We start from the raw sequence: 12,159 nt of genomic DNA, 5'->3' as shown, positions 1-12,159 counted from the left end.
AGGAGTGATGTCCGGCAATACTGGGTGGTGGCAGAATGTGAGCCAGAACACCTCCTGTCTCCGGACCAGCCACTACTGCATAAACCCACTGGGGAGTTAAAGGGATTTACCCATGAAAGAAAGTTACACAATAAACATAATTTTTACCCCCAATTTTGCCATTGTAACTCAAGTTTCAGAGGCTGGGTAGGGACTCTCTAAGCAGATACATTATAATCCCTGTGTGCTGACAATCTGGTTACATTATCAGGGTCCAGTTTTATCTACATTTTTATTTAGCTTCTGAACATGAAGATTATGAGATCCATAAGATGCATAGAACACAAAATGACACTCTCCAGCCCTGCTACATCTGAGCCATAACAAACACTGTCAGCTCTGCTAACTCAGCTATATAACACACAGTGAGCTCTGCTGTACCTCCTTTCCCCTGATATAAAGATCTTATCTTGCCTGTACATTTACTCTCCTTACACTGCTGTTTGGTGGCAGGAAGTGTGAGAGTCTGTGTGAGCTCGTGTTGGAATGCAAGGAGGTAGGGGAAATGCAAAGACACTGCAGCGTGAGACAGAATCTATTCTAATATGTCCTGCCCGACCCGTCCTGTCGCATCCGAGGGCAACCCAAATTGTATACAACAGGAATGCCGTATTTTTGTTACTAGTGAATTAGAGTGTGTTATTTTATTATACTGAGTATATTTAAGAATCTGGTCTTCGTGAAAATACCACTTTAAGGAGATGTAAGGTCCCTTCCCATTCTTACTTCATATGTCAATTGTGAGGTGCGCAATAGGAATAAAAATGCTTAGTGCACATTTGATCTTGTCCACACCCCCAGACGAAACCTGTGACGGTACCGCTGTCATTTCAGGCACCAGAAGTCTTACGAACGTGGATGAGTGTTTTGAATAGCTTTATAATGAAGTATTGTGACCGTTAGATCTATAGAAATTCTGCTGTACAGCATGGTTTTAATTTTATATACATTATCATATGGCTTTCATGCTAATAGGTATCTTACTGTATACGCAAGCAATTTGTGACTTCTAGGTATTCTTGTGTTCCACTTTTGGGGACAGCATCTTTTTTAATTGGTGTGATTAATTTATACTGAATAAATAATTTTTAGGTTTGAATATATTGTGGATTGTTACATTGTTCATTTGGTTGTTGTCCCCTAAACATGGAGTAAAATAGATGTTACACGGCCTGTTGGTGCAGGGCAGGGACTACTGGATGGGAAAAGTAGTGATTGCTGGGAACTTCAGACTGTGGACAGCCACCATCAGATCTTTAAAGTGGTCTGCCTCCACCAGCCTGAATAGGAGCATTTCAAAGGTCAGCAATTTAGAAATGCTCCTAATCAGGACCAGAGCTTGTGCATGCAATGGGGTAAACTTTCACCTTTGCTCCATGACTTGGGGAACGGAGAGCTGAATGGACAGTGGTGCGGCTGGTGGTGGCAGCAGCTTCACATCCTCCCTTTGCAGGGAGACAGGAGGCCTTAGAAAAAGAAAAAAACCCTTTAAAACATGAACAAACAGAATATAAGCAATGACAATATAGTATTTAGTCACTTTATTGTTGGCTTTTAGCAAGCAATTGTCTTCTTATAAAGTGAAAGTAAAGGCACTGAGCTTATTAAAGGGGTCATTTAGGATGTATGGGCTTTATGGGTTCTGTACAATCTAATGTCTAGTTGGAAATGCCTTTGCTTTATCACAACATGGTAAAAATCCAAGAGAATTTCATCTTCAGAATAGGCCATCAATGATATCAGCCAGAAACCCCCTTTACTCATAGAAGTTATGACTAAATGTGCGTTTTGCTCCGATGTCACGTTTGCTAAAACAGAATAATTGACAGATTTAAAAAAATAATAATACAGGTTTCCAATAACGGATATGTTAATTCTAGCAACTTCTAGAAATATTCATGATTCGTTTATTAAAGATCATACTATATAAAGGTTTTCTTGATTCTACTCATTTATATCTTGGGAAAATGGGGAGCAAACTTATTTGCAGAAGTCCATAAGAAAGAAAACATCTCCACAATATTTCAGTGCATAAAAAAAAAATAAAATTTGTTCATCAAGTCTCTCAGGTTAGGCACATAAGTTGGCAAAAAAAACCCCAACACTTTATGGAAGATGCTTTTCACCCTAAAAACCTCAGTCCTGCCATTCCGGAGAATCCCAATACAATGAAAATGACTTTAGGCAGGCGCCATTTGTGAGAGTTTAGTTCATGGGGTAAAATCTCCAGGAAGGTTATATAGACAAAAGTCCCAGCAGCTAAACCTTCAAGGACAGCCTGAACAAGACTGCTCCCACCGGATTGCGTTTCCATGACTCCAATCCCTATACTTATACCAATAGGTGACATGAGTGCAAACATGACGATGGAAAGTATAAACCACCTAGTTTTCACATTGCTCTGCATCAAGAGCAGCGATAGACTCACAGCAATAATACTTTTGTGGATGAGAATAGCAATTGCTATTTGTAGGACCTCTGACTGTGCACTCTGCAGTCCAATGGCAATTCCTTCAAAGATGGAGTGCAGAGAGAGTGAGAGGATGAGGATAAAAGAACGGAAGGAGGAGTGAGCATTAAAATCCACATGGAAATGGCGTCTCGCGTGTTCTACATCATGATTTTGGCTACCGTGGGAATGGCCATGGAAATGATCCTGGACAGCCGGTGAGTTGCTGGTATCGGATAATAATGGTGTGTTCTCCTCAGTCAGCCCATTACTGCATTCCAGAACTATGCGTTCTACAATCAAGACCAAGAGGACTCCTAAACCCAGGATAAATTCTGGCAGAGGGAAATCGGTCTATAAAATAGAAGATGGAAAACACAAAGTGAAAAAATGGAAAAGCTAAAAATACAAAATAGAACGTAGTATAAGAAATAGTTTGACTCCCATATTAAGTATCATCATATTTGTAACCATCAAAACTCAAGTATAGGCTGCATTTACATGAACGTATGGGGGCGTATATACGTCCCCCATAGTCTATGGTGCCCAGGCTCGGTATGGCGAGCACATTGTGTGCTCACCATGCCGTGGCCGCAAAAGAGATAGAACATGCTCCATCTCTGTCCATAAGAACGGCCGTTATTTTCTATGGAGAGGGCTGCTCACCCCTCCTCCTCTCCAGCACACCCGATGTGTGCCCGCCTGGTCATAGCCGTGGCCACGTGGGCACACATTCGTGTGAATCCAGCCTTAGGGTTGAACAATAATTTTTTTTGTAGACATTTTTAAAATAATTTTTTAAAACATACAACATTCATATAGCCATGACAAGGCAGATATTTAAGGACCACTACCATCTTATGGTAGAGGTGACCTAATAACATGTATTCCATAATTGCGGAAATATAGAGTTGTAAGAGTTATTGTAATTACCATGGGGCGCTCAGGATATGTCCCCCGAGTGCCTCAAGGAGCCTTGTATTTTAATTTCTGCTCCCCCCACAGCACTAGCGCTCAGGTGATGTAACCTGAGCACCCCAGAGTAATTAACATAAATTTTATAACTTTAACATCCTATACTGAATATGCCACTCATACCATCACTAGAAGAACAGTTGAATTATAAGTACATTTCAGAACAGACAGCGGATGAGACCTGCCCATTAGTCGGCTCCTATGCTTTATTTCACACTTGTCCTAACAACTACCGGTAGATTAAATGAGGTTGTTCTTTCTCTTGGGCACCCAGAACAATGTGGCTATATGCCTGGGGAATCCCCATCTGAGAATATAAGAAAAGTGCAGGTAGTTGCACAGATGGGCCAAGTGCTGGCACAAGACTGGGTGCTATTATCTTTAGATACAGTAGAGGCCATTGGTTCGATAGAGGGGCATTTCTTCATGCGCGGTCTCCTGAGTTTCAGATTTGGTATGAATTTCTGGAAACAAATACTATATTCTACCTCCAGTAGCAGACTTCTAATGAATGGTTGCCTTTTACCTTCACTGGGGTACCGCACCCCGAGGGCACTTTCACACAATGCGTTGCCTTTTTTGATTCATTTTTCCGACGCATTCCAAAGGCTTCAGTCTTGATCACATGCTGAGGTTACATTGCGTTTCAGCAGATGCATCTTTAACAGATGCAGTGGAATCACAATGTAATTTTAGCGTCTCCTTGGAACGCATGAAAAAAGTATCAAAAAACGCGATGCAACGCATTGTGTGAGCGTGTGTGCACATGTTCGGTTTTTCAGATGTAGTTTTTGAAGCAGGTGTGGATGATAACGGGTTGAGAAATACTTTTACTCCATTGCAGGTTTGGGTGTCAAAAACTGCATCTGAAAAACTGAACGTATGGTCACAACCTCAAGGTACGTTCACACGTTCAGATTTTCTGATGCGGTTTTCAAAGCCAAAAGCAGGTGTGGATTATAATAAATGAGAACATATCATTGAGTAAAGCTGTTCCTCTTTTTTTTACTCCATTCCTGGTTTGGACATTTAAGAGTACATTCAGACGCCCATGGCGATGGCAATGGCGGTCCGGGGGCACACGTGTGGCACCATTCCGCACGGTACACGGGGAAAAGATAGAGCATGCCCCCTGTGTGTGCGGCTGTGTCGCTTTTCTCTACCCCTTTCCAGCGCAAATGGGCCGGGCAGGCATACAGCTGTGTAAATGTACCCCAAAACTGCATCTGAAAAAGTGAATGTGTGAATATACTCTAAAAGTGATGAGCTCATGACTAAAGCAGCACCAGTTTTACATCAAGGCACACAGAAGACTTCTAGTAATTGTGGCACATACTGCTATTTGCTGCTGCTGCATCGCTTCCCTCATGTCATGGAGAAAGTCAGGAATAATATCCAGTAGACAGGCGGCCAGGAAGACTCCTCCTGCTATGCAGCTGATAAAGCTTAAACACATCTGCTGGGTCTCTGAAAAGCAGACAGACAGAGGTTAATGAGAAGATGTTTAGGAACAAAAAAGCTATGTCAGCACCAGAATGGCCATAGTTGTAGACAGGATTGCATTCATATTCATATTATGACTCAACACACCACTACCTCATTTTAAAGTGAGACGTTTTAACAATACAAAGCAGCAGACAGTGTTAGGTAACAGCGCTGAAGATCTGCGTAGCCATAGCTTTGTGTATACCGATAGCAGCAAAAAGAAAAATGCATTTATATTCCAGGATTGTAGCTGGACTTGAGTCTTCTCACACCGTTGTGCTTTGAGGCCTGTATTCAAACTGCACTCCAGGGTCTTTACTTTGGTGTAATATCTAGCCAGAATCCTACTACAGCTCTTACTCAGAGCAGATGGGAAGGGCTGTTCTGTGAGATCTCACACAGATGTGCACCAAGTCTAGCTACAATGCTGTAAAATAAAGTTTTCACAGCCTGTTGCAACAACTATAAGATTACAAATATCTCCGGGGATTCTACCTAACACTGTCTACAACTTTGCATGGTCATGAATTCTGGTACACTCCCTACAAATGGGTTGTCTTCCCAAAACACCTGGACATCACATAAAGGGTCAACACAATAAAAACAGCAGAACATGTTATGTTGGACCAGCACATTTATGCATTACATGGAGTGGCCAATGCATGAGAAAGTAGTCTAGAAGTGGTTTTCCTGAGATAACAGCACAAGTAGTGGGGGTTTAATTGCCAGGCAGTATGTGAACTTGCTATTGTTTCAGTTACAGGTTGGAAATCACAGGAAATCTGAACCATTAGTGGTGGATGCCAATGCCAATGGTGATAGCATTCAAAAAGATGCAGGGTCTCTTGCTGCAAAAAAACAAAACAAAAAAAACCCTGATGTGCTCTAAGGGTGCATCCACACGTGCAGTTTTTCAGATGCAGTTTTTGGAGCCAAAAGCGTGTATGGATTATAATGGGTTGAGACATATAATTGAAAGGTGCTGCTCCTCCTCCTCCTACTTTTACTCCACTCCTGGTTTGGGCATTAAAAACTGCATATGAATGGTAAATTCTTGAACGGTTTTTAAAACAGACTTTATCAAGCATATTGTATGTTAACCACTCACTGAAAATTAAATAGAAAGTTACTGCCCCAGCCGCAAACTTGGGTAGGAATAGGACCTGCTATGTGCTTTACAGCTAAGGCCAGTAGACACACATTTGGGTATGAGGAAGGCTGTGTGTGAGCCCATAAAAATAAATGAGGATGTGTCGAAGCTGTTGAAACAACGACTATCACGTCTAAAAAAAAAAATATTCAAGTGCATGAACAACTTGAGGGACATTTATCATAAGTGTCTTGGAGCACACTGTTCTAGAGGCCCATGGCAACCAATCAGAGTTCAGTTTACATTTTCTTACAGCCCTTTATAAAATCAAAGCAGAGCTCCCATTGCATAGGCAACTAGCACAGGTTTACCGCAGACTCTTATGATAAATCTTAGAATCCAGACCTGAGGAAATCAGATGATCTCCAGGCAAATTTATGTGTAAAAGAGGACTTCCATAGAGAGGAAACCCAGTCCAAGTACAATACGCTACTAATAAATCTTGATATGTAGTACAAACAAGAAGTATTTACATGGGGCACATCCCCTGTGAGATCTGATTGTCAGATCTCAGGGGACACAGCAGGGGATACTTCTGAACTCAGGACTATCATGTACGAGTTTACACTGCACTTCATGAGTTGGATCTGAGTAAACAAAATCCAGATACAACCCGCCTCCCATACACAATAATTAACCAGAGATAAAACACGCAAACGTTTCTCCATTTTATAACGACAAAAACATTATTGCGAAACTGCAAACAAGTAGCATATTTTTCAGACTACAAGATGCAGTGAGAAATAAGAAACATCTAAAGTTAAAGAAATAATTGCCTGTAAATCTCTCCTCCACCTAAGTTTATCAGTGATATACAACAGTTTGGATGGAGATACATCATATATATGGATATATCCCCCTCCCCCACTCCTTAGGTCAGATATATATATTTTTGAATGCTCAGGCAATCTCTAAGATCACAGATAGATAGAATACATAAAAACCATCAGTACTAAATATTTTTGAACCCACAGGACATTAATGACTACTGCAGACATACTTTGCGGTTTGCCCAGTTATTGCAGAGATATCATGGGTTAAAGGAATCATCCTGTGTGTTCCTGGCTTTGCATGGGCCATTCTGGATACAAGTAGGTTGAATTTTGACACACTGGATTGTTTGATCTCTGAAACCTAAGCCACTATTGGGAAGAGAGGGAAGGCTAAGAGGGGTGGGGTAGTAGAGATAGCGATCACTCAATCAGCTAAACCCTAATTCCCCACATGAAGAGGTCAAACACCTAAGGCCTGGGCTACGCTGCAAATTGTTGCGGAACTGATTAATTCTAACTATTGAGTAACCACCACGGCTCACAAGATTTCACGCAACTAATCCATTTTACTTGCAGTTGCAATCACATTTTCAATAAAAAAAAAAAATTTGCTTAGTCCTTCTTGGGGAATATCAGACTTTGAGTGGAAAATTTCACCCTGTGCTTTGAAATTATTTGCAATAACTACCCCTTGAGAGAGAAGTCAACTGCGTGTGACTGGGTGAAGAGAATTCCTTTAACCCTTTGCTACCCATTGGCATTGTTCCATCTTCCTTTGAACACACAACCATCTCTGGACCCGTCTTCTCTACAGAACTATCGCCTTATCTTACAACTTCCATTTTCTTCAAGACTTGTGGAACAACACGTCCATATGGAACTATCCTCCAACTCACAACTTGACAAACTGCTATCTGGTTTCCGACCCATTCATTCCACTGAGTCTGACCAAAGTCTCAAATGAACTACTGTCTGCCAAGGAAGAACACAGTACGCCGCTCTCCTGCTTCTTGCTAGTAGTGTAGATTTGTACCATGTTGGCCATAGAAAGAAAAATAAGTGTTTTTTCCCCACAAAAGAAAATGCTAACATTTCAATCCCCTAGTGACGTAAACACAATAAAGATCATTTTAACCCCTAACTTTACAATCATACTTAGTTCTGTTGCTGTTTTGGCTTCTATCTCTCCCTAAACTGCTCAGTATAAAATTCCAGGGTGTGGGTGGGGACTAAGTAGAACATTATGATTCATCTAGTTCTGTGGGGTGACAATGTAGTTCCATTATCAAGGTACAGGTGTATATACACTTTCATCTGACTTCTGTACTAATACACTGACACAGAGGGAAAGAGATGAGACAGATCAGAGATGAGATGCATTATGCTTAATACACAGAGGCTGACAGACTTTTACACTATTACACTGTGAGCTCTGCTACATCTCACAAATATGTGCCTGCCTCCCCCTTCCCCCAAATCACTTATATCCTTGTAGTTTGCAGCTCCTTTCGTTCTCCTGGCAGGAAGTGATCAGTGAGTGCCTCTAAGCTCCATGCAGGGGGCGTGGCTACAGGCTCAGATCAGAGAGAGACAGAAATCTCTTCTGCACCATGTCACAAAGAAATCCAAGATGGCGGCCTGACCCCAAGTCAGAATTTACAGGGTCTAGAAGCAACTCAAAATTGTGTACACCAGGACTGATAGAGACAGGTTGGATTTATATCTGCAAAATGCTGTACTTTTGTTAATAACAGTGAATTCGAGAATGTGTTATTTTGTTATCCTGAGCACATATAAGAAACTTGTGTTCGTGGGAATACCCCTTTAAGAAATCAGGCAATACCTTTTTGAGGCCGAGTATATTTGATAGTAAGCTTTTAAGAATACTAGTTCTCGTCACCAGACATGGTGTGATGCATGAAACAGCATTTTATACACACTACGCTATAATCAAAAGATATAAAAAAAGATTAAAACAGATTGATATATATATAGAGACATCTTATTTACGACGGGATGGCCACAAACCGACTTAAAAAAAAAGGTGAGGCATGACAAGAGAGCCCTGGCTCTTATCTGCTTTCAGGTCAGAGATAGGGCTTATGAAGCTGGCTTGCAAATTGAGACCACTTAGTAAAGTGTTAAATCTCTGTATTAATTTATACTCCCATTATTTCCTTTCTGTGCCTTGAAACGCCCCATTAAAAAAATGATCTGCAAATCTTCTATAGTGTTGTCCCCTGGAGAAACGCGTGGGAGATCTTTCCTTTCCTATGTTGGATCAGTGCAAGCTCAAGTGCTGATGGAGTCTCTGGCATGTTTCCCCAACATAAAGGCCTGTAGTTGGACACTGTTCACACAATACTGTATACCATATTGGAAGACCTGCAGGATTGCTGTGATTGTGGAACAGGTCCCCCATGTGAATGTGCCAACATTAGCACCCAATTTGCAGGCAGGGCTAGGTGCCATTTTCCGGTGTGGGTCTCAGGGCACCCCAGACAACAAGTTTAGGTTTGGTGGTTGCAGGAATGAAAGGAGAGGAGGGACTTTTAGCCTTGTGTCTTTATGCAGAATCAATTGGAGTTCCCTGGCAATAAAACATAGGATCTTCAGTTGTGGGCTTAGGCAAGTACTGGGGGTACTAGGGGCTCCTGATGGGTCTCCTTATATGGATGTGTATACAGTGAATGTGTATAAAATGCAATGAATTTTCTGTTTCAGGCATAACAAAACAGACTGACAAAGAACTAGTATTCTCCAAAGCTCACCATCAAATATGCTCTGTTAGCTTAAAAACAAGATTCACCCGATTTCTTCACTCTTCTTCTAATCTAATTTTACCTATTCCTAAAATACTTCCTAAACTAAACTACACTTTTTCTAGCTAATATGCCAATTATCTGCAGAGACTGTTGGAGTGCAGAGTCGCCTTTGCTTGCCCTGCCGTTGAGGCTACTCCTTGCCCCAGTAGCCTTTGCAGATGTAATGTATGTGAATCTCTTATTGATTGAACAAAAAAACATGGAATTAATGGTGCAACTCACCGAAAAGAAATCAGCTCCCTCATTCCCCCCTTGTTCATACTGTAGGTGCAGCTGTGAAGGACACTTATGAATATGCCAGAGGAATATCAGATCGGACTCACATAGGGTGATACACGGTGAGATAAACTTATACATATTGTTCCCAAAGTTATGTGGAAGGGGAGATAAAATTTAGTGATGGTTCCACTGCTTTTTTTAACAGCAGTTTAAAAAAAATGTTTATTTAGGGGCCGGGGTACATTTTACTGACAGATTCTTTTTAAGTTTATACAAAAAATCCATGGGGTTTCATATACTGTCAAAGACAACAACGCCCCATTCTATTTTGTTATAGCTTGATGTAGTTATTTACTATCCCAGATACTACAGCTAGTATGTAATATAAAATCGTAGCAGAACTAGTAGTCAATACTCCTGTGTCCATGGATCACCACTATAAGGGCTTGTGCAAATAACAGCAGCTAGTTGACAATAGAATATACTGAGCCGCAAACATGGGCAACAATAGGATCTGCTTTACAGTTTGTGGCTGGGGCAGATGCTGAGGAAACTATGCTCATGTGTATAAGCCCATAGAAGTATATGGGGACTATGCTGTTAAAACAACAGGAAGGACACGTCCAAAATGTGTGCCCGCAGCCTGAGGCATATTCATACTTAGGGTCCCTGGTGATCCCCCAATGATGTGAGAAAGTACAATCAGATGGAACAGGGACTAATCTATATGGAATATGATGGTCACATGACACAATGCTGGTCACATGATGCATTGTCACATGATACAGAAGCCATAAGCTATATATATATCTGTATATACACAGTACACTGTCTATATATAGGGGCAGTAGAATGTACAATTCTGGATACAGAGTGACACATGCACATATGATGATAGCTGGACTCACCCCTTCCTGTCTGGAAACACTTCATCCGGGACGGCACCAACCCAAACAACAGGGTGAGGAGCAGCAGCCCGAACAGACAGCCCAGCTTCACCTGCAGCAAGTACTCCATGCTGCCGCCCTGTGTCCCTGACCACAGCAGCCCGGGGGTGTACACAGCGCTAGCGCGTAATATCCAGGCTCAGCAGCCCTGTACACAGCACTAGCAGCAGCCCGGTCGTGTACACAGCAACAGTGCTCTATGTGTAGACACATCCCACACAGGAGAGAGCCGCGGCCTTTCACTCCTCGGGAAGGGCTTCCCTAGACGTCCCCCCATGTGACTGACCGGCATCTCGTAGCCACGCCCCTGAGCCGTGGCCTGGGCATGTACAGGAATGTGTGGGCGTAGACTAGAAGGAATGAGGGACGGGGACACACGCTTAGGGGGAGGGGTTTATAACGCGCGGCGGTGCTAGCTCATTGTATGGAGACTATGGATAGCTGTGTCCTGGCGCCAAGTCATGAGAGCTTCCCGCGGCGCTATCAGGCACACAGATAACACTAACCCCTTTATTGTCTGGAAGCTTATGGAGGAGAGCAACTCACACACATGCTCACCCGGACAACCCCTTTAAAGCATACTTGACAACAATAGGAGGCGCCATACAGAATATTTTTGGTCAGGTCTCCCATGAGGTGTTCGTGGACTCATTGAGGATAACTAGAGATGAGCGAACATACTCGTCCGAGCTTGATGCTCGTTCGAGCATTAGCGTACTCGAAACTGCTTGTTGCTCGGACGAATACTTCGCCCGCTCGAGAAAATGGCATCTCCCGCCGTTTTGCTTTTTGGCGGCCAGAAACAGAGCCAATCACAAGCCAGGAGACTCTGCACTCCACCCAGCATGACGTGGTACCCTTACACGTCGATAGCAGTGGTTGGCTGGCCAGATCAGGTGACCTTGGAATAGACTAGCCCCTGCCTGCGCTGCTCGGATCATTCTGTGTCTGGATGCCGCTAGGGAGAGAGCTGCTGCTGGTCAGGGAAAGCGTTAGGCTGTTCTATTAGAATAGTGTTAGGCAGGAGTGATTCTACAAGAACCCAACAGCCCTTCTTAGGGCTACAATAACGTTATACATTTTTTTTTTAATTTGCTTGTGGCTGGGCTTGCTGGCATTAGTAGTGCAGCTAGTACCATATTGTGAGGAATTTGCTGGGAGACCTGCGACCGTTGTGTTTAGCTCTTAGTGACACGCATATCCACCTCAAACACCGAAGTGGGACAATTTATTAGGGGTTTGATTACAATTAGGCAGAGTCTGCTGATTTATTTTTTTTTACCTTTATTTCATTTTA

At 42.4% G+C, this 12,159-nt stretch overlaps 1 protein-coding gene across 1 annotated transcript; it reads right to left on the bottom strand.

Moving 5' to 3' along the window:
- Positions 1-1,565: 1,565 nt before the first annotated feature.
- On the bottom strand, positions 1,566-11,239 carry SLC39A1 (solute carrier family 39 member 1). The gene is made up of 3 exons (XM_072148395.1): positions 10,824-11,239; positions 4,800-4,930; positions 1,566-2,842 (listed from the first exon to the last, which is right to left on the bottom strand). The coding sequence occupies exons 1-3, from the start codon at positions 10,930-10,932 to the stop codon at positions 2,162-2,164; spliced, it is 921 nt and encodes a 306-aa protein (XP_072004496.1). The 5' UTR covers positions 10,933-11,239; the 3' UTR covers positions 1,566-2,161.
- Between the last annotated feature and the right edge of the window lie 920 nt (positions 11,240-12,159).

Source organism: Engystomops pustulosus, chromosome 4 (genome assembly GCF_040894005.1).
Source record: "Engystomops pustulosus chromosome 4, aEngPut4.maternal, whole genome shotgun sequence".
In the NCBI taxonomy this organism is placed as follows: Eukaryota; Metazoa; Chordata; class Amphibia; order Anura; family Leptodactylidae; genus Engystomops; species Engystomops pustulosus.
Note: the sequence above shows the minus strand (reverse complement) of the source record. Positions and strands in the feature narration are given on the sequence as shown.

Bases quoted from the DNA above. Each gene is read 5' to 3' on its own strand.
- SLC39A1 (XM_072148395.1), bottom strand. From the start codon at position 10,932: ATGGAGTACTTGCTGCAGGTGAAGCTGGGCTGTCTGTTCGGGCTGCTG. The intron at 4,931-10,823 runs GTGAGTCCAGCT...TCTGCTTTTCAG, and splicing joins GTGTTTCCAGACAGGAAGGG to AGACCCAGCAGATGTGTTTA. The intron at 2,843-4,799 runs GTATGTGCCACA...TCTATTTTATAG, and splicing joins TGCAGCAGCAGCAAATAGCA to ACCGATTTCCCTCTGCCAGA.